Here is a 23451-nt window from a genome sequence, read left to right as displayed (position 1 = left end):
TCGATGGAACCTCCAGCCAAAGCAGGTGGCCATTTTAGACGCGGATCCATCCTTGCCGGCTTCTTTCCAGACCATGCTTGAGAAGCAATTCATTCAGTTCCTTACTAATATGAGACCGAAGCTTCTTCCTCTCATCCAGCCTGGGCATTCTGCAGACTCCCGCGAGGTCGAGTCGCTTCCTTTGTCTCAGTCTGAATTTGCACACGCTCTGCAGGGAGCAGAGTCTCTGCAAGTGTCTGGTTTGGCATCTAAACACGTGAAGCAAGGAGCAGAATCTTTGCAAGTGCCTCAGCAGGAATCCTCACACTCTATACAAGGAGCAGAGTCTTTGGGAGTGCATCGAGGTTCCTCCATCAAGCCTCTGGAGCTTCGATCTACAGCCTCCAGTCCTATCCATTCTTTGGTAGCATCGGCTGCTTCTGTCTCCGAGGCGAAGTCTCCTCAATCTTCGAGATCTGCTTCCAAGCACCGTTCTCATCAACGATCGAGGCCTTCATCGAGGCATACTTCCAGGCATAGTTCTTCTTGGAACCAACAAGGGATCAGGCAATACTGGACCTGATACTTACCAATGGAGAAAGTGTCACAGAGGTCTCGATGGGTGACACATTGGCCTCCAGTGACCACAACATGGTATGGTTCAATCTCAGGAAAGGTTTCACTAAATCTACTACACTGACCAAGGTCCTCAAATTCAAGGACACAAACTTCAAAGAAATGGGAGACTTCGTTCACCAGGCGCTACAAAGCCAAGCAGAAACCGATAATGTGGAAGAAATGTGGTCGACTTTGAAAGCCACCATATAAGAAGCAACAAACCGCTATGTTAAATCAGTAAGTAAACGGCGAAGAAACAATAAGCCACAGTGGTTCTCTGCGGAGATTTCGGACCTCATCAAGGAGAAGAAAAAAGCATTCATCTCTTACAAACAATCAGGGAAACAGGACTCTAGGGAAGTCTATCTGACCAAGTCAAAAGCCGTCAAAAAGCAGTTAGGGAGGCCAAATTCCGCATGGAGGAGTCTCTAGCCAAGAACATCTAGAAAGGAGATAAATCCTTCTTCAGGTATATCAGTGACAGAAATAAGAACTCAGTTGGGATAGTACGTCTTAGGAAACCAGATGGAGACTATGTAGAAGCGGACTCGGAAAAAGCCCAACTGTTAAATGAATACTTCTGCTCAGTCTTCACCCGCGAGGCGCCAGGACTCGGCCCTCAACTACAGACAAGGGTTGACGCAGATGACCCGTTTAGTAATTTCGAGTTTACACCCAGCGGAGTCTACTGCGAGCTGTCAAAGCTTAAGGTTAACAAGGCAATGGGGCCTGATAACCTACACCCCAGGGTGCTCAGGGAGTTGTGTGATGTCTTGGCGGAACCGCTATCCGCGCTCTTCAATCTCTCCCTTAGTACGGGTAACGTCCCGTTGGACTGGAAGACGGCTAACATCATTTCACTCCACAAGAAAGGCTCCAAGATGGAGACAGCAAACTACAGACCGGTGAGTCTCACATCAATAGTGTGCAAACTAATGGAAACTCTAATCAAACGCCAATTGGATATGATCCTGAACGAGGAGAATCTATGGGATCCCCGTCAACATGGATTTACTAAGGGGAGATCCTGCCAATCCAACCTGATCAGCTTCTTTGACTGGGTGACGAGGAAGCTGGATGTTGGGGAGTCCCTGGACATCGTATACCTGGACTTCAGTAAAGCATTCGATAGCGTACCACACTGCAGGTTGCTGAGCAAGATGAGTTCTATAGGATTGGGTGACACATTGACGAAATGGGTTGGGAACTGGCTTGGAGGTAGGCTTCAGAGGGTAGTGGTGAACGGCACCCCCTCTGAAATGACTGAGGTAATCAGTGGAGTGCTGCAGGGCTCGGTCCTGGGCCCGATCCTATTCAACATCTTTATAAGAGACTTGGCAGAAGGGCTGCGAGGTAAAATAACATTATTCGCCGATGACACCAAACTAAGCAATGTAGTGGGCAAAAGCACAACAGACATAAATTCAATGTCCGACAACATGATGCACGACCTACTCCTACTGGAGCGCTGGTCTAGGTCCTGGCAACTTAGCTTCAATGCCAAAAAATGCAAAGTCATGCACCTGGGCAGCCAAAATCCATGCAAGACTTACACCCTTAATGGCGAGATCCTTACAAGAACTGAAGCAGAACGAGACTTAGGGGTGATCGTCAGTGTGAACATGAAGACTGCCAATCAAGTGGAGCAAGCTTCATCCAAGGCAAGGCAAATCATAGGTTGCATACGCAGGAGTTTCGTCAGCCTTAAGCCTGAAGTCATTATGCCATTGTATAGATCCATGGTAAGGCCCCACCTGGAATACTGTGTGCAATTCTGGAGGCCGCATTACCATAAGGATGTGCTGAGACTGGAGTCGGTCCAGAGAATGGCCACCCGGATGGTCTCGGGACTCAAGGATCTCCCGTACGAGGAACGGCTGGATAAGTTGCAGCTGTACTCACTTGAGGAACGCAGAGAGAGGGGTGACATGATCGAGACATTCAAGTATCTCATGGGCCGCATCGAGGTGGAAGAAGATATCTTCTTTTTCAAGGGTCCCGCGACAAAAAGGGGGCATCCGTGGAAAATCAGAGGCGGGAAACTGCACGGGGACACCAGGAAATTCTTTTTCACTGAAAGAGTGGTTGATCGCTGGAATAGTCTTCCACTTCAGGTTATTGAGGCCAGCAGCGTGCCTGATTTTAAGGCCAAATGGGATAGACACGTGGGATCTATTCACAGAGAAAGGTAGGGAAGGGTCATTGGGGTGGGCAGACTAGATGGGCCGTGGCCCTTATCTGCTGTCTATTTCTATGTTTCTATGTTTCTTCTAAAGAACGTCCCTCTTCCACTAAGCCTCGATCTACTCCTACTTCGACTAGACCACCGATTCTTCGATCAAGGTCTCCACTTCCACACCTCGAGGATGCAGCAGTTTCAAATGCTTTGTCCAAGTCTCCATATTCTTTTGAAGCCTTTTTTTCCTGCCGAAGCTTCATCTTCGACCCAGAGGCTGTTTCGACGTCCTCGAGTCCTGCTCGAGGCAAAGCATTGATAAACACCAAAAAGGAACTGGCCTGTATAGATGGCTAACCTATGAAGGGTGATCAAACAAGTTTATAAAAAAGCTCAGATTCGAAACTCTGAAGGGAAGGTTGTGAGACCTCCCTTGGAGAGAGAGTTTACCTTCCAGTCATAGTCCTTTTATGAAAAATCTTTGATCACTTCCTTCAAAGGTATATACGAAAAACCATTTCTAAAAACTTCAAAAAATTGTCCAAACAAGGTACTGCCTTTAAAATTGCAAATGTCACTGCACCTGTGGCAAATTTTAAAAGGTTTACTTAGCTTATAGGCAGGATTGAGGGGGTCCCAACGCGGCCCTGTTTCGATCCTTGCTTCAGGGGACCCGATTGTAGCGACCCAACGGACTACCTGGTTCCTACAAAGTTTGGGATTCGAAATCAACTTTCCCAAATCCCAACTTCAGCCCTCACAGAATCTACAATTCATCGGAGCTGTTCTGGATACTATACAACTCAGAGCATTCCTTCCACAACAACGTCTGGAAGCTCTTCTTCAACTCTGTCATACAGTGTCTTCCCGCTCTTCCATCTCAGCGAGACACATGATGGTACTCCTGGGTCACATGGCCTCCTCAGTACACGTGACTCCTTTTGCCAGACTTCACCTCAGAATTCCTCAGTGGACCCTGGCATCTCAATGGATGCAGGTTTGCGACCCACTTTCTAGACACATAACAGTCAATCCTTCATTGAAGCAATGTCTCCGTTGGTGGATGTTCTCTTCCAATCTCTCCAGAGGCTTGCTTTTTCAATCGCCCTCCCCCCATCAGAAGGTCCTCACAACAGATTGTTCGACCTACGCTTGGGGCGCTCATCTTGATGGTCTCCTTACACAAGGACACTGGACCAGTATGGATCGTCAGTGTCATATCAATCTGTTGGAACTCAAAGCGATCCTCAAGGCTCTCAACGCTTTTCAACATCTTCTTCACGACCAAGTAGTCCTCATTCGGATGGACAACCAAGTCGCCATGTACTATGTCAACAAATAGGGAGGGATGGGATCTGCCTCCCTTTGTCAAGAAGCTCTGAAGGTTTGGGACTGGGGAATCCGCCACAACACCTTCCTCAAAGCTGTCTACATCCAAGGGGCGATAAATTGCTTGGCAGACAACTTGAGTTGTCTTCTGCAACCTCACAAATGGACACTCCATTCCTCGCATCTTCATCACATTTTTTCACAGTGGGTACACCTCAGATAGACCTCTTTGCAGCTCCCCACAACTACAAACTGCCTCAGTTCTGCTCCAGGATATACTCTCCTCATCGCCTTGAGGCAGATGCTTTTCTTCTGGAATGGACGAATCTCTTCCTGTACGCATTCCCTCTCATTCTCAAGACTCTTGTCAAGTTGAAGAACGATCCTGCCACCATGATTCTGATTGCTGAGACAACCTTGATACTCCCTTCTACTTCAACTCAGCAACAGGGAGCCATTTCATCTAACAGTTTTTCCATCTCTGCTTACACAGAGTCAGGGTTCTCTGCTTCATCCCAACCTGCAGTCTCTACACCTGACTGCTTGGTACCTATCAACATAACTCCTCTTCAGATTTCTCAATCTGTACGAGACGTTTTAGAGGCTTCTAGGAAACCTACCACTAGACAATGCTATCACCAAAAATGGGCTAGATTTTCTACGTGGTGTTTTTCTCATGATAAGGAGCCTCAACATTCCTCCATATCTTCTGTTTTGGATTACCTTTTGCACTTATCGACATCTGGCCTCAAGTCTACATCGATCCGAGTCCATCTCAGTGCAATTGCGGCTTTCAATCAGCCTATTGAGGGGAAACCCTTCTCTGCTCATCCGGTGGTTTCCAGATTAATGAAAGGACTTTTCAGTGTCAAACCTCCTCTCAAACCGCCTCCTGTGGTTTGGGACCTCAATGTTGTCCTTGCTCAACTGATGAAGCCTCCATTTGAACCAATTGACAAGACTCATCTAAAGTATCTCACTTGGAAAGTGGTGTTTCTCATTGCCCTCACTTCTGCTCGAAGAGTCAGTGAGCTGCGAGCTTTAGTTGCTGATCCACCTTTCACGGTATTTCACCATGACAAAGTGGTCCTTCGCACTCATCCTAAATTCCTCCCTAAAGTGGTATCGGAATTTCATCTCATCCAATCTATTGTTCTTCCAGTGTTCTTTCCAAAGCCTCATTCTCATCCTGGAGAAATAGCTCTTCATACTCTGGACTGTAAACGTGCTTTGGCCTTCTATTTGGAATGCACCAAACCACACAGAACTGCTCCTCAACTTTTTATATCCTTTGATCCAAATAAGTTGGGACATCCTATCTCTAAGCGTACCATCTACAACTGGATGGCTGCTTGTATTTCTTTCTGCTATGCCTAGGCTAGATTACCCCTACACAGTTGAGTCACAGCCCATTAGGTCAGAGCAATGGCAGCTTCAGTAGCTTTCCTCAGATCTACACCTATTGAGGAAATTTGCAAGGCTGCTACTTGGTCCTCGTTTCATACTTTCACTTCTCACTATTGTCTGGATACTTTCTCCAGATGGGATAGACAGTTTGGCCAAACAGTATTACAAAATCTATTCTCCTAAATTGCCAACATTCCCACCATCCCTTTTTAGTTAGCTTGGAGGTCACCCATATGTGAGAATAGCCTGCCTGCTTGATAAAGCACAGTTACTTTCCGTAACAGGTATTATCCAGGGACAGCAGGCAGCTATTCTCACAACCCATCCACCTCCCCTGGTTGGCTTCTCTGCTAGCTATCTGAACTGAGGAGATGCGCCCTATGTTGGGCGGGAAAGCACTCGCGCATGCGCGGTGCGGTCGACTCAAAACTTCGAGTTTCTTCAAGCAAGTCTGCTTGCGAGCTTCCGCATCCGGACTCCGCTGATGACATCACCCATATGTGAGAATAGCTGCCTGCTGTCCCTGGATAACACCTGTCACTGTAAGTAACTGCTTTCTCTGTATGGCTACTGTAACTAAATCCAATAATTACCTGCATTTTAATCAAACTTATAATATATAAATAAGACATAAGATTATTAAAACCATGTAATAAAAGCTACATATTCTAGAGCAGTGTTTCTCAACACGCGGTACGCGTACCCTTGTTAGGGGTACACAGCATGGGCACTGCGGAAAATTCCCTGCCTGCCCATCCATTGAAGCCAGCTTGGGTTCTCTCTTTACTGCTCGCCCCACCTGCTGAAGCCATTTCCGGAGATCCCTGTCCGCCCTCCTCTCCCTCCCTCCCGAAGCTGACCCACAGGGCTTCCCTCTGAACATTGGGGGGGGGAGGGGAGGTTCCCAGTTACCTACTTGCCGCACTCGCTCCTTGTGCCTCAGTGGCTTGTTAGGGGGTCACGTAGTCGGCAGCGGTTTACACACTGCATGTAGCTGACCCGGAAACCTTCTCTCCGATGTCAGAGCTGACGACAGAGGGAAGGATTGTGGATCAGCCACGTACAGCATGTGAATCACCACCTACGCATCCCCCCCCACAAGTCGCTGAAGGCAGATGGAGTGAGTGGCTTGAATAAGTAAGGGGACATGATCTTTCTGAGACAAAGGGAGAAAGGAGGGGGGAGGAGCGCATTGGGGCATTGGAGGGGCATGATTCTGGGACAACGGGTAGAAGGCAGGGAGGGGATACGAACTTGACTCAGAAGGAAGGGAGGTGGTATGAACATGGGACACAGAAGGGAGGAAGGGGGCACTAATTCGGGACATAGGAGGAAATAGAAAGGGAAAATTGTTGGGCATGAGTGTGTGAGTGAGAGGGAATGAGATGGTGGCACATAGGGAAAGGAAGGAAGATGAACATTTGGAATAGAGGCAAGAGGTAGAGATGCATAGGGAAGAGAAGGATGATAGGGAGAAATGGATATGGTGGTGGAGAGGAAACAGAGAGACAGACTGAAGGGACCTGGACCTGTTGGGCCGCCGCGTGAGTGGACTGCTGGGCACGATGGACCTCAGGTCTGACCCAGCAGAGGCATTGCTTATGTTCTTATGATGCAAGGGGGAGGAATATTGGACATAGTGATGGAGGGAGAGATGTGGCATGGTGCTGGAAAGGGGTGATAGCAGGAGAAATGGGCATGGGTCTGGTGGGCAGTGGTAAAAAATGCTGTACATGATCAGGGGGATGAGCGAGGGAAAAATGTTGGACTCATGGAGGGACAGAGAGAAAGATGTTGGTTGGGGAAGGGAATGAGGTCCAGAGGAGTGGAAGCGTGCAGGAGACAGAAAGAAAGAAATATTGGATGCACAGTCAGAAGAAAGTGCAACCAGAGACTCATGAAATCACCAGCACTATATTTTTGTTTTTCTATAGTTGTTAATGAGATGACATTGCATATTTTAAAATCATCTGCCTTGACTTCTTTGAAAAAAAACCCGCAAATATAAATGATAATTAACATTTTCTCTGCATACAGTGTACTTTGTTTTTTTAAAAAAAATTTAATTATGTATTATAATAATAATACATAATTTAATTATGTATTAAGATTATATTGTGTGTATATAAAAAATGGATGGAAGAAATTGCACTACAGTTAGTTCTATTATTATGGAGGTGTGGTCAGGGGTGGAGCGGAGTTTGGGCAGGGTGCTCAGTTGACATTTGTTAGACTTAGGGGGTACTTGGCTTGAAGAAGTTGAGAAATGCTGTTCTAAAGACAGCAAAGTAAGTTAAAGAACTAACTATAGAAATAAAATAATTTTAACAGCTATGTTTTAGAACAAATATTTAATGAAGAAAATTAATTCTGCAATTCTTTGTTTACTAAAGGCATCAATTGCCCAGTCATCCATTAGCAACAGCTGAGCACATAAAAGAACCATTGGCATATATGAGAAGAGCACAGGTTGGTTTTATACATTTTATGTAATATACTGTATCAGAATTTACAACTTGTAATAATTTAGGCCCGCTTTTACTAAGCTGTCAGAGTGAGTGCTGCACAGCAGTTGTTCCAGTGCCCATTGGCCCACACTATCAGGCTTAGTAAAAGAGGGGAATAATATTAATATGTAATTATCCTGGTAACTGCCTTGGGAAATACTGTGCATGCATACACTTTGTGGTAAATGTCTACTCTGTGTGGTGTGGTTACTCGCAGGCTAGAGTTGGGGTTCAGGTCTTTGAAATTCAAGCAGTTTGAAAGTTGGAAATCCTTTTATTTAGTGTGATATTTGTCTGCTGTGTAATGGAGCAGAGGTTGGCTGGAATGAGCTCTATGGCCAAGTTTACCATATTTTGAATAATCTTTAGCTGTTCCCTTTCTCTTTCTTCTCCTATATCCTAGCTGCTTAAAGCCTCTCTGTTTATAATGGTTGCTCCAAAAGAAAAAACCCCAAACTGACCAATATTCAGAAACATGGTGAGCACTGTGATAACTGGTTAAAAATAACCGCCTGCATTTTAAATGTCGGAACCTAATTGATTATTTCTCTCAATATTCCCAGTTAAATTTATTTATGCAGCTATGTTTTCAGACAACTAACTGTAATAAGCAGTGATTCATTTGAAACTTTTTGTCCTGTGGTATTTGAAACTTCCTTAGCAACAGCAGCAGATGAATCCAGAGACCAATGGGATAGCACATATCTACCAGCAGGCGGAGATAGAGAAACTATCGTCCACCCGGGCAAACCGGAGATATCGATGAAGAAATGGAAGCCGAGATGAAGCGGGAATGCAAAAGTGGCAACATGGTTATTAAGGGAGATTTCAACTACCCCGGGATAGACTGGAGTCTTGGAAGCTCAAGATGCACTAGGGAGACAGAATTCCTGGAGGCTACACAAGATTGCTTCATGGAGCAGCTTGTTAGAGAACCGACGAGAGGAAATGCCACTCTGGATCTAATCCTAAATGGGCTAAGAGGACCTGCAAAGGAAGTGGAAGTAGTGGGACCGTTGGAAAATAGCGATCATAACATGATCAAGTTCAAGGTGGAGGTTGGAATACCGAAAAGAAAGAGAACCATAGCGACAACTTTTAACTTCAGGAAAGGAAACTACGAAACAATGAGGGAAATGGTAAGGAAAAAACTTAGGAACACTTCCAGAAAATGGCAAACGGTAGAACATGCCTGATCTTTTTTCAGGGACACGGTGAGCGATGCGCAAAATCTGTATCTCCCCAGATTCAGAAAGGGATGCAAAAAGAGTCGAACAAAGGACCCGGCGTGGATAATTAAAATAGTGAAAGAAGCGATAGGCAATAAGAAAAATTCTTTCAGGAAATGGAAAAAGGACAAAACTGAGGGGAACTGGAAAGAGCACAGGAAGTATCAAAAAGAATGTCATCATGTGGTTCGAAAAGCTAAAAGAGATTATGAAGAGAGGCTAGCCAGGGAAGCACGAAATTTCAAACCGTTCTTTAGATATGTTAAAGGGAAGCAGCCAGCTAGGGAGGATGTGGGACTGCTGGATGACGGAGACAGGAAGGGAATGGTGAAGGAGGAGAAAGAAGTGGCAGAAAGGCTTAACATATTCTTTTCATCTGTATTTACAAATGAAGACACAACCAACATACCGGAACCTGAGCAAATCTTCAAGGGAGATCAAGCAGAAGAATTAACAACCATGGAAGTGAACCTTGAAGATGTACACAGGCAGATAGATAAATTAAAAACAGACAAATCCCCGAGTCCGAACGGAATCCATCCAAGGGTTCTGAAGGAATTAAAGGAGGAGATAGCGGAACTACTGCAGCAAATTTGCAATCTATCCCTGAAAACAGGCGTGATCCCGGAGGACTGGAAGATAGCCAACGTTACGCCCATCTTTAAAAAAGGATCAAGAGGTGACCCAGGAAATTACAGACCGGTGAGTCTGACCTCAGTTCCAGGGAAAATGGCGGAAGCACTGATAAAAGAAAACATCGATGAACATTTTGAAAGAAACGAACTTCTGATAACCAGCCAACATGGTTTCTGCAAGAGGAGATCGTGCCTAACTAACTTATAGCACTTCTTTGAAGGAATTAACAAACGGATGGATAAAGGAGACCCCATAGACATCATATATCTAGATTTCCAAAAAGCCTTTGACAATGTGCCTCATGAACGTCTACTCCGGAAACTGAAGAACCATGGGGTGGAAGGGGACGTACATAGATGGATCAGAAACTGGTTGGCGGGCAGGAAACAGAGGTTAGGAGTAAAGGGCCACTAGTGGTGTCCCACAGGGCTCGGTGCTTGGGCTGCTGCTATTTAATATAGTCATAAATGATCTAGAAACAGGTACGAAGTGTGAGATAATAAAATTTGCGGATGACACCAAACTATTTAGTGGAGCTCGGACTAAAGGACTGCGAACAATTGCAAAGGGACTTGAACAAACTAGGGGAATGGGCGACGAGATGGCAGATGAAGTTCAACGTTGAGAAATGTAAAGTATTACATGTGGGAAGCAGAAACCCGAGGTACAACTACACGATGGGAGGGATGTTATTAAATGAGAGTACCCAAGAAAGGGACTTGGGGGTAATGGTGGACATGACAATGAAGCTGACGGCACAGTGTGCAGCGGCCGCAAAGAGAGCGAATAGAATGCTAGGTATAATCAAGAAGGGTATTACTACCAGTATGAAAGAAGTTATCCGGCCGTTGTATTGGGCGATGGTGCGTCTGCATCTGGAGTACTGCGTCCAATATTGGTCGCCATACCTTAAGAAGGATAGGGCGTTACTTGAGAGGATTCAGAGGAGAGCGACACGTCTAATAAAAGGGATGGAAAACCTTTCATATGCTGAGAGATTGGAGAAACTGGGACTCTTTTCCCTGGAAAAGAGGAGACTTAGAGGGGATATGATAGAGACTTACAAGATCATGAAGGGCATAGAGAGAGTAGAGAGGGACAGATTCTTCAAACTTTCAAAAAATAAAAGAACAAGAGGGCATTCAGAAAAGTTGAAAGGGGACAGATTCAAAACGAATGCTAGGAAGTTATTCTTTACCCAACGTGTGGTGGACACCTGAAATGCGCTTCCAGAGGGCGTAATAGGGCAGAATATGGTACTGGGGTTCAAGAAAGGATTGGACAATTTCCTGCTGGAAAAGGGGATAGAGGGGTATAGATAGAGGATTACTGCACAGGTCCTGGACCTGTTGGGCCGCCGCATGATGGACCTCAGGTCTGACCCAGCGGAGGCGTGGTCCGATTGGCTGGCACTCCTCCTGTATCTTTAGTATGCTCTATCTCCCAGCAGACGATGGTCGCTATTTAACTAGCTCCTGAATTCTGGCTGTGACTGGAAAATTATTTTCTCCTGTTGAGGTTTCTCTTCAGTGAGACTGCCATTCTATTTCTCCTGTTGAGGTTTTTTTTCAGTGAGATGGCAATTTTATTTCTCCTGTTCAGGTTTCTCTTCAGTGAGACAGGGGTCTCCGGCTGAACGGTGCCGGCTTTAGGGGTTACACCTGGGCCCCCCCAGGTCCCTGCCTCACCCTCCCTCCATTGCTAGAGGGTCTGACTGGGTCTCAATTTTTTCTTCTTTCCCTTCTCTGTTTAAAAAAAAAAAAAGGGTGACCACAGTTGCTACATTCTTCCCTGTTAGTGCTGCACAACCAGCTCTTACTGGCTTCAACCGGCCCTAACAAGCTTGTGAGTATATATGTGTTTTTTTACTGTTGTTTGAACTTCAGGTTCTGTTTGGGAATCTTAGTACTGTGGGTTCGGTCAACGTACGTTTAAGGAATGGATATATTATTGAGTCTAAGTTTTATGACTAGAAATCCGTTGAGGGAGCCGGGACTTTCCCGCCCTTTGCATGCACGTGCTTGGTTTCCTTGTTGGTTACAACGCGGCATAGCGGTGCGATTTTATGCTCGCACTTGTTCTCCTCGTTGGGTTTCAGTGCAGCAGTAGTAGTCTTGTTTATTCCGAGGCTCTCTTTCGTCAGTGTTTGTCGCGGCCATGTGCAACTGATTGTAAAGGTGCCGGTTTATAGCAGCGCGCATGAGATGGGCCATGTTTTTTCCGGCGCTGTGGGAAGCACCGCACCGTTCTTCTAGTTATTCCCCGAGATTGATTTTCTTTCTATGCAGGCCGCAGCAGGGTAAATTTTGCGGGGCTTGAATCTGACTATGTTTCTAGGAGCATTGATGCAGTGGCCACATGTCGGCGAGAATCAGGTGCGCGCTTGGGTCTCCGGCGATGGCGGGAGAGCTGCAGCGTTCTGGTAGTTTATTTCCAGGTGACTTTGGTCAGGGTATGCTGCGGCTTCTTTCCTTTCCGGTTCAGACAAGTTGTTCGTGTTTCACCAGCTTTGGGACAAGCTTGGGCAGATTTATATATCTATGTCTGTGTTCCTGCTGTATTCACTTGAAGGAAGCTGCTAGTTTAATCGGATTCTGGGGTTAGCCCTCAAAGGGATTACCAGAGAGACTCTGACCTGTGCTAGGTCACCCAGTCTCAGTTTGTCACAAGACTGGGTCGACATAGGCAAATCACGGCACAGTGAGATCAGCTGTAAGATAATGCCCTGTATTTCACACGGGTATCTCATTGTCTCTCTTGGGGTCCCTGCAGATCGAGCCTTTGTCTGTTGATAACTGTCCTTATTTGGGCTTCTGTGCTGCGCTGCATGTGTCTAGTAGTGGCTTAGGATATATATACCTAAAGGTAGTACAAACAGTTTCCAAGTTCGGGCTGTCTCTATGGGCATAATGACATTTCGCATCTTCCTGCGGCATGGACTCTCTTTCTCTATTTCTGAGGGGGCCTGGACTTCAGATTTCCATACTTCTCATGCTGGTTTCTCCTGTTGCCATTTTCTCATGGCACATGCTAGACGGACCCCCCGACCAGACAGGAAGGGCTGTGCAGTTCCTTCTAACCAGGAGCCAGTTACCTATTCTATCAAACCCGCGGAGGAGCGCGTGCTATGTGGCTGTTAGCCTCATCCCCGAAGCTCTCATTAGCGATGTGAGCTTCGTCTGATGCCTGTTGTTTTCCATGGGGCGGTAGATGCAGCATCTTGATTGTGTCTAGTACATATTCACTTTAAAGGACATACGTATTTTGCTCACATTGCATGGAGTTAATACTGTTTTCATGGTTCCAGTATACTCCTCTTTACATTGCGAAACTTGATTTTTCCTAGGAGAGTTTCTTTCTTCTTACAGATCCTACAATTCTCATCCTGCCATTCCCTGACCTTCTGCACTTCATTCTGAGGGGATCTTGACTTCTTCCAATGACTCTTCAGGCTTTCTCATGAGGGGGAAGATGCTATAATGTCAGGTCAGGGGGCTGTGAACATTTTTCAGGATGCTTGCAACTTTGCATCCTCCTCAGGTTTCTGGTTCGTTCTTGGAGTCTCTATGTTTTGTGTTTCCCTAAGTGTTACTGGTCCTCAGGGCAGTTCTTGTAGTTCTTCAGGAACTAAGGAATGTTGGTTCTAGTTACTGCATGATGCCCAAGACGGGGGCATTGGGCAGGCTGGATCCCATTCTGCTGAATTAGTTTCTCAGGGTTACACATTTCTGCAGTAAAACTCGGAGAATATTTACATTTTCACTATGGATTCCGAATTGGCACTAGGTTTGCTTGCCTCTCTTGGAGCAGCGCTTTCGGTTTTGGCACATGCCATTTTGCCTACCCAAGGCTTCACGAACATTTTAGAAATTGTGGGCAGTGGTACCGTTTTGGCGCTACCAGGCGATTCACTTACTTTCTTCTTGACTGACTGCTTGATTTGGACGTCTTCCAGTCGGGCCATTTGACTGACATGAAAAGGGTGGTTTCTTTTCCTCAGTTCTTTGGATGTGAATCTTCAAATTTGCACAGCACTCTTTTCTCCTGGTACTATTTATAGGTATATCGGGGAGATGTTTTATTCATATAGGAGAGAAATATGTTTTTTCCCAGAGACTAGGGCGATGGGTCACAGTCTCAAGTTTATATTCTTCTTCAATCACCATGACCAAGAGTATGGGATTCTGTACAGGTTCTAGGATCCATGTTGCTGACTCCAGTGGGAACTTCAGCTTGCTTTCCCATTATAACGCTACAGCAGTCGCTTTTGTTCGGTGGTTCCCGGTATCTCAGGGCTCCAATTATTTGGTAGGCTCCTCAAGCATCGCTCTGTATGATTTGGTGGCTCAGCAAGATTTCTCTTTTCAAAGGCATGCCTCGGTCTTTGCTGGACTAGCTCATGGTCACCAAACATCCCGGGCTGTCGGATTGGGGGGCTCAGTGCCTTCCATCCTCAGCTCCAGGAGTCTGGTCTTAAGAGGCGACTCAGTACTTGTTCATTCTTCTACTCTGGAACATGGTCAGGCTACCGTTTCTGGAGCTTCAGACCATTCTTCTGGAATGACGCTGAAGGTCTTTTCAGTCAGTATTATGATGGGGGTATTTCTCTATAGCCTGGGCAGTAGGCGATGTACTCAATTGGCAGGTAAAGTTGTGGTTCTACTTCAATGGGTGGACCCTCATATTCCTCTTCTGTTGGCAGATCATTTTATGGGTCAGGAAAAGGGTTTGGATAGACTTTTTCTCCGAAATCTGAGCATGGTCCATTTATTGTATGTTAGTGTACAGCGCTATGTACACTCTAGAAAGTGTAAATGTTAGTAATAGTGAAATCTTCTACATCCTGGATATTGAGAATTATGGCTCAGGCGTTCCAGCTCTTTTTATGGAAGTGAGATCTCCTGGAATTAGACCTCATGGCCTTGTATCGAAATTCGAAGCTTCCTAGCTTCTTCGGCGGGCACAGGGAGTGGGAGTCAGAAGAGGTAGCAGCGTGGCTTCTTTCGCGCCTCTGGTTTCTCTTTTTTCAGTGTTTTCCCCTGGCTGATGATGGCTTGGATTTGCCATCTCAAGCTCGCTTTCAGGGCACAGTATTTGTAGAATCTCTGGATTGGGTGCGCCATCCTTGCTATGCGGATCTGATGAGTCTTTCGACAGCCGGACTGTTGAGTTTCCTGGTATCTCCGGATTTGCTCACTTAGGGTTCGATCAACATGGATATTCGTACTACTTTGGTATTACGACCTAGCTTTTGAAAAGTCATGGCTGACGTGTAAGGGTTATGCCAAGAAGGTTGTTTCGTCTCTTATCCAGGCGATACAGACATCGTCACCTGTGGCTTCTGCTTCCTTTTGGAGGTTTTTCCTTTCTTGGATACTTCTCAACATTTGCACCCTTCCAGAGTTCTTTTTTGGCACAAGTGTATTGCCAAGGGCTTAGCGTTCAATTCCCTTCAGCTTCAAGTGCCATTCTTAGCTTGTTACAAGGGCTAGGTATATTGCTCTTCGCTTACTTCTCAGCTTTATGTAGTTCAGCTCCTAAATGGAGTACGGTATATTCGTACACCTCTTAGAAAGCCCTTAACGGAGTACAATCTTAAGGTACTTCTTCGCAGTTTACCGAAGGCTTCATTTCATCCTTGTCTTTTGAGACTCTAAAGGGCTGTGCCGTTGAACATGGGGTTTCTTGTGGCCATGGCTTCAGCTCGGCGGTTTTCAGAGTTGCAGGCCTTGTTTGGCAGGGATTCCTATTTCTGATTTACAAAATCTGGGGTGTCAGTTCGGATGGTGCCACAATTTCTTTCTAAGGAGGTGTCATCCTTTCTTTTATGACACTCACTTTTCCTTCCTTCTTCCTGGGAGGAGAAATGGGGAGACGTGCTTCTATTCCCTGCATTTTTTTGAAAATGCGTAGCATTCTCCGCGAGCTAGGTTTCTAACGACTTTTAGTTGTTTAGATCACCTTTTTGTATTCTTCAAGGGATGCCTCAAACGTATGGCGGTGTCCAAAGCCTCCATTGCTCGATGGGTCCAGGAGGACATTCTTTAAGCTTGCTTGATGGCAAGGAAGCGGTTGACGAAAGAACTTCATGACCATTCCACCAGAGCGATGGCTACTTCTTGGACTCAGTCCAGAGGTTTTTTCCTTGGAGGAGTTTTGTCTTGCGGCTACTTGGTGTTCCGAGAGTGCTTTATCTCAGCATTACTGGTTGGACCTGGGAGCGCATGCGGTGGATGCGTTTAGTGCTTCAGTTGTTGTGGAGGCGGCGTTTGCTTCCCACCCAGATTGAGGATTGCTTTGCTACATCCCATAGGTGTCTGGATTCATCTGCTGCTGTTGCTAAGGAAGGAAAAATTATGTTCTTACCTGTTAATTTTCTTTCCTTTAGATGCAGCAGATGAATCCAGAGCCCCACCCTTTCTGGATATTGTCTGTCATTTTTTTCTTTTGCAACTTTCGAAGTTTGTTATTATTGATGGTAATATTCTGTATTATTGCCTTTTGAGATTTGTTATGGGAAATACATTTTTTACATGCTATGCCTATTGATGGTTATGGATGCTTGGGCAAGGAACTATACTGAAGATACAGGAGGAGTGCCAGCAAATAGGAGCACCTGTTAATCAGTTTCTCTATCTCTGCCTGCTGGTAGATGTATGCTATCCCATTGGTCTCTGAATTCATCTGCTGCGTCTAAAGGAAAGAAAATTAACAGATAAGAACATAATTTTTCCTTTTACCATTCTGTAATTTGAAATTTATTTACTCTACTTGCAGTTTTATTGCTGAGTTTAATAGTGGCAAAAATGCATAAGTCTTTAGTTTACTTGCTGATATTGCTGCTCTTTTTTAATGAATAGGAATAATTTCTTTGTAGTTTATTTGACCCAAATCAACTTATTCCGACTAGGGTTATTGTAAACCAAATAGTATTGTATTAGATTGTTCAGAGCATATGCATTATGCTATTTCAACAGTATAAGGTAATGACAATTATAAACACTCTAACACAGTGGTTCCCAACCCTGTCCTGGAGGACCACCAGGCCAGTCAGGTTTTCAGGATAGCCCTAATGAATATGCATGAGAGAGATCTGCATATAATGGAGGTGCCAGGCATTCAGATCTGCTCCATGCATATTCATTAGGGCTATCCTGAAAACCCGATTGGCCTGGTGGTCCTCCAGGACAGGGTTGGGAACCCCTACTCTAACAGATCGAGGTTCCAGAAAAGAATTCAATTGCAATCTCATAATGTGATTAGAATTCCAATTAGTAGAAACATAGAACATAGAAACATAGAAAATGACGGCAGAAAAGGGCCATAGCCCATCAAGTCTGCCCACCTAACAGACCCACCCACCTAGGCTTATTTTCCTAGAGATCCCACTCCTAACGACCCTACTCCTTAACTCGACCCTCTTAGGGATCCCACATGGGCATCCAATTTACTCTTAAAATCCGGCACACTGTTGGCCTTTATCACCTGCAACGGAAGCCCGTTCCAATGGTCAACCACTCATTCGGTGAAGAAATACTTCCTGGTGTCACCATGAAATTTACTGCCTCTGATTTTGAGCGGATGCCCTCTAGTGGTCGTGGGTCCTTTAAGACAGAAAATATCCTCTTCCACTTCTATACGTCCAGTGATATATTTAAACGTCTCAATCATGTCTCCCCTCTCCCTACGCTCCTCGAGGGAGTATAGCCGCAATTCGTTCAGCCTCTCTTGGTACGAGAGATCCTTGAGTCCCGAGACCATCTTGGTGGCCATCCGTTGAACCGATTCGACTCTCAGTACAGCTTTACGGTAATGTGGCCTCCAGAATTGCACACAATATTCTAGATGAGGTCTCACCATGGCTCTGTACAATGGCATTATGACTTCAGGCTTCCTGCTGATAAAACTTCTACGGATACAACCCAACATCTGTTTTGCCTTAGATGACACCTTTTCCACTTGATTGGCAGTTTTCATGTCTGCATTAATGATCACTCCTAAATCTCGTTCTGTTGATGACCTAGCCAAGGTTTTACCCTGCAAGGTGTATGTTCTGCATGGATTTCTGTCGCCGAGGTGCATGACCTTACATTTCTTAACGTTGAAGCCCAGCTGCCAGGTCGAGGACCAATTTTCCAACAAAAGCAGGTCCTGCGTCATACTATCGGGCAAATTGCAATTGCTTACTATATTGCATAGTTTGGCATCGTCGTCGAATAATGTTATTTTACCTTGAAGTCCCTGAGTCAGGTCCCCTATGAATATGTTGAAAAGGAGCGGGCCCAAGACCGACCCCTGCGGTATTCCACTGGTCACCTTCGATGTTTTAGAGATGGTACCGTTAACCACCACCCATTAACCACCACCCGTTAGACCATCAATCTTATAATTTTATGCATTGCTATTAAGCAAATTGTATATCATTAAACAATAAAACTATTATTAGGGAGTTTTTAGAGGAAGAACAACCAGATGTGGACATTTTAAGGGCTCGTGTGCCATTCTGTGATCGAACCCTAACCTGTGAGGTTGTTATTCGTTGTAGGAGTTTCCAAGTTGCCTCACTCATTCATCTTCAATATTCCTTTAGTGTTTACTAAATTTGAACCCACAACCCCAGGGTGCTGAGGCTGTAGCTTTAACCACTGTGCTACACTCAACCCCCCTTCATCTAATTGAGATTCTACATTGATGCTTCGAAGATTGTCCTCGAGTCATCATGACAATTTATCAAAGCCCCTTCTCCATCCCAATCTATGTTCTCTAGCTCTCACAGCCTGGTTTCTCTCTCTCGATGAACAGATGAATTTGATCTCTCTGCTCCAGTATTGGCCATATTAGATGTTTCCAAGAAACTGTCCATGCAAGATTTCAAGTGGACTCGTTTTACTCTCTGAACACATGTCCTCTGTCATTAGTTCTGGATTATCTTTTACATCTCTCCAACTCTAGTCTGAAGGCCACTTCAGTAAGGCTTCTTCTTAGTGCTATCAGTCATTTTCACATACCTTTAAACAATAAACCTCTGGTTTCAAGGTTCATGAAAGGCTTACGTCATTCCAAACCTTCAGTCAAACCTCCTCCCATAGCTTGAACACAAATCCATAAAATCATCCAAAAAGCATTCTTCACAATGCGTAATCTGAGAAAAATAAGAAAATTCTTTAATAAAGACCAATTCAGGATAATTGTCCAATCCCTCGTGCTAAGTATGGTAGACTACTGCAACAGCCTTTATCTACCTTGCCCAATCAACACAATAAAAAAACTACAGACCGTCCAGAACACAGCCCTCAGACTCATATACTCACTCAGCAAATACGACCATATTACCAAAGCATACTTAGAATCTCACTGGCTACCAATAAAAGCAAGAACACAATTCAAATTCTACTGTCTCCTATTCAAAGTAACCCACGGCGCGGCACCCAGCTACCTAAACAACCGTTTTCACTACTATCTCTTATCCAGAAGAAGGAGAACACAGAACATTTTCACCTACCCTCCTCTCAATGGTACTCGACGTAAGAAACTTTATGACAACCTACTAGGGACACAGGCAGCTAATATTGACTCCGACATCTCAAAATTACTGATCGAAATTACAGACATAAAAGAGTTCCGAAAAGAAATAAAAACACTACTGTTCAAAAAATATATCCCATCAATCTAAACCGCCATCTAATGAGTTCCCAATCAATTCCTTGGGAATAGAATCTCTTTATCCAACCCAAACTAAACACCCCTACTGTCCATACCATCAACATTAATTAACCATCATCATGCAATCATCAAAACAATAAATACACCTCCGCTTATAGGCACATGATGCTACTCTCCATCCGAAGAAACTTGACTCAGCTCATGTAACATCTTTTGTAATCTAGAACAAATTGTAATTCCTTATTCTCCACCAGTAGTAAATTGACTCAGTTGCTATGTAACATCTCCTGTGATATTGAATGTACTATAATTCTTCAATATAATCTGTAATTATCTCTTCTCCTGTAATGTAATTCTACTGGAAACGCCCAGATATCATCTTTATTGTAATCCGTGGCTATGTTACATCTGCTGCGATATTGAATGTATTGTAACTCTTCACTGTTACTTGTAATCTACTCTTCTCCTGTAATGTAACTCTACTGGAAATGCCCAGATATCATCTTTATTGTAATCCGCCTAGAACCGCAAGGCACAGGCGGAATAGAAATCCCTAATGTAATGTAATGTAATGTAATGTAATGATGGAGCCTCCATTTCAACCACTCATGACTTCATTGCTCAAGCATCTCACTTGGAAAGTAGTTTTCTTAATTGGCATCTCATCTGCACGCCAAGTTAGTGAATTGCAGGCAATTGTCTCAGGTCCACCTTATATAACGTTCTATCATTGTAGAGTTGTTCTTTGCACTCATCCAAAATTCCTTCCAAAAGTAGTCTTGGAATTTCAGCCCAACCAAGAACATAAGAACAGCCTTACTGGGTCAGACAATGGTCCATCAAGCCCTATAGCCTGTTCTCATGGTGGCCAAAACCCAAGGAGTAGCAATATTCCATGCTACCGATTCAGGGCAAGCAGTGGCTTCCCCCATGTCTTTCTCAATAACAGACTATGGACTTTTCCTCCAGGAACTTGTCCAAACCTTTCTTAAAACCAGCTATGCTATCCACTCTTACGACAACCTCTGGCAATGCATTCCAGAACTTAACTATTCTCTAAGTGGAAAATTTTTTCCTCCTGTTGGTTTTAAAAGTATTTCCCTGTAACTTCGAATGTCCCCTAGTGTTTGTAATTTTTGAAGGAGTGAAAAATCGGTCCACTTGTACCTGTTCTTCTCCACTCAGGATTTTGTAGACTTCAATCATATCTCCCCTCAGCCGTCTCGTTTCCAAGCTGAAGAGCCCTAACTGTTTTAGTGTTTCCTCATATGAGAGGAGTTCCATTCCCTTTATCATCTTGGCCGTTCTTCTTTGAACCTTTTCTAGTGCCGCAATACTCCAGGTCGCACAATGGAGCGATACACGGGCATTATAGTCTTGTTAACCATCCCTTTTTAAATAATTCCTAGCATCCTGTTTGCTTTTTTGGCTGCCTTTGCACATTGGGCAGAAGGTTTCATCGTATTGTCTATGATGATACCCAGATCCTTTTCTTGGGCGCTAACCCCCAAGGTGGACACTAGTATCTGGTTATTCTTCCCAATATGCATCACTTTGCATTTGTCCACATTAAATTTCATCTGCCATTTGGATACCCAGTCTTCCAATTTCCTAAGGTCCACCTGCAATTTTTCACAATCCGCATGCATTTTAACAACTTTGAACAGTTTAGTGTCATTTGCAAATTTAATCACCTCACTTGTCGTTCCAAGCTCCACACCACTGTTTAATCTCCTCCATTGAGAAGAATGAAAATTTAACCCTATCCTCTGTTTTCTATCTGATAACCAATTCCTAATCCACAACTGAACTTTGCCACCTAACCCATGACACTTTACTTTTCTCAGGAGCCTCTCAAGAGGAACTTTATCAAAAGCTTTCTGAAAATTTAGAAACACTATATCAACCGGCTCACCTTTATCCACATGTTTATTCACGCCTTCAAAAAAGTCAAGCAGATTGGTGAGGCAAGATCTCCCTCGGCTGGACCCATGCTGACTCTGTCTCATTAAATCATATTTGTTTACATGTTCCACAATTTTATTTTTTATAATTGTTTCTCCATTTTGCCCGGCACTGAAGTGAGGTTTACTGGTCTGTAATTTCCCGGATCTCTCTGGAGCCCTTTTTAAAAATTGATGTAACATTGGCCACCCTCCAATCTTCAGGTACTACAGACGATTTTAGTGACAGGTTACTGATCACTTAAAGTAGGTCAGCAATTTCATGTTTTTTAATACCCTGGGATGTATACCATCTGGTCCAGGCAATTTATCACTTTTTAACTTGTTGATTTGGCTTAGTACATCTTCCAGATTCACTGAGATTTCTTTCAGTTCCTCCGCATCATCACCCTTGAAAATCCATTTCCGGTTCAGGTAGATCTTTTACATCTTCTTCTGTAAAGACTGAAGCAAAGAATTCATTCAGTCTTTCCGTTATGGCCTTATCCTCCCTGAGCACTCCTTTTGCTCCTTGATAATCCAACGGTCCCACAGATTCCCTCACAGGTTTTCTGCTTCTGATGTACCTTAAAAAATTATGAGTTTTTGCCTCTTTTGCAAGTTTCTCTTCATATTCTTTCTTAGCTGTCTTTACCAATGCTTTGCATCTAACTTGCCAGTGTTTGTGTTTCTTCTTATTTTCTTCATTGGGATCCTTTTCCCGTTCTTTAAAGGATGTTTTTTTGGCTCTAATAGCCTCTTTCACTTCACCTTTTAACCACACCGGCTCTCGTTTCCTCTTCTTTCCACCTTTGCTGATACATGGAATACATCTGGTCTGGGCTTCCACGATGGTATTTTTAAATAACAAGAATCCAATATATAGCACAATTTCCAAAATATGATTAACAAAAAAAAAAAAAAAATTTTTATTATGTATAATATCATAATCAATTTTATTATTTTCTAATACAATAATCAGTATAATAGACAGACAGACATATAAAACTATATATATATATATATATATATATACTAGTGTTTAAGCCCGTTAGATTAACGGGTGCTAGATGACCGCCTCTCCTGCTTTTGAACCTGGGCAGGGGCAGAGGCAGAGCCGGGGCGGGAGGGAGTGACGGTGGGAGAGCAATTTCAAAACCTCGGAAGCGGCGGCTCCTTGACCAATCCGTGCTTACAACGTCCCCACACTCGCGGTCTGGCTGGCTCCCCCACCAAAGCCCTTTGCAGTGGCAGCCCCTCCCGCATCCGTCCCCGCGTCCCAAGCCTCTCTGAAGGCCGGCTCCCACGAAAATGGTACCCCTCTGTCCAAAGCCGCCGCGGCAGCCTCCCTCAAAACACATTTCAAATCTGACATATTGTAATCACAAAACAGAAAATAAAATTATTTTTCTTACCTTTTGTTGTCTGGTCATTATTCATATCATGTAGGGGTCCCAGGCTATGGTTGGCTTTTGATAACTCGCTTGCCAGGGCCCCTTCTTTCTTCTTCCCTTCCTCCATCCCTGCAGCTGAAGACAGGCACCTCTCCCCAATGGTCTGAGACAGAAGGGAGCAGTTAGGAGAGGGTCTGAGGGCAAAGAGGGGCTCAACAGCGCCCAACCACCTTTCCTTCCCTCCCTCCATGAGGTGCAGTGAATCCACCAATGTTAAAAGGAGCCGCATCGAAATCGGAGGCCTGCCACTGCCGTAGCACGTTCCCCTCTGCTGGTCCCGCCCCTTCTCTGACATATGGGACCGTGACAGAGGGAACGTGTTACGGTGGCGGCAGGGCTCCAATTTCAAAGCAGCTGCTTTTAACATAGACGGAGCTGAACTGACCTGATGGAGGAAGGGAAGGAACGGTGGGGCAAATTTCAGCAGGAATTGTTTGGCAGGAATTGTTTGGCGGGCCAAGCACCGGTTTCTTTAGGCAGCTCCGGTTGTTTACTTGGATTAAATGTGAG

At 44.6% G+C, this 23451-nt stretch overlaps 1 protein-coding gene across 4 annotated transcripts in view; it reads left to right on the top strand.

Annotated features, from left to right (window-relative positions):
• The window catches only part of TBC1D19 (TBC1 domain family member 19), a 318950-nt gene that overhangs the window by 39401 nt on the left and 256098 nt on the right, over positions 1–23451 (top strand). For 3 of the 4 annotated variants that reach the window (XM_033947994.1, XM_033947985.1, XM_033948001.1), the window contains exon 4: positions 7903–7978. In XM_033947994.1, coding sequence (XP_033803885.1) covers positions 7903–7978 — 76 coding nt within the window. Of the gene's footprint in view, positions 1–7902; positions 7979–8419; positions 8495–23451 lie in introns of all 4 variants that reach the window. The other variant, XM_033948011.1, reaches the window with a different exon arrangement.

This window comes from Geotrypetes seraphini, chromosome 1, assembly GCF_902459505.1.
Source record: "Geotrypetes seraphini chromosome 1, aGeoSer1.1, whole genome shotgun sequence".
NCBI classification, from domain to species: Eukaryota; Metazoa; Chordata; class Amphibia; order Gymnophiona; family Dermophiidae; genus Geotrypetes; species Geotrypetes seraphini.
This window is presented reverse-complemented; position numbering and strand designations above follow the sequence as displayed.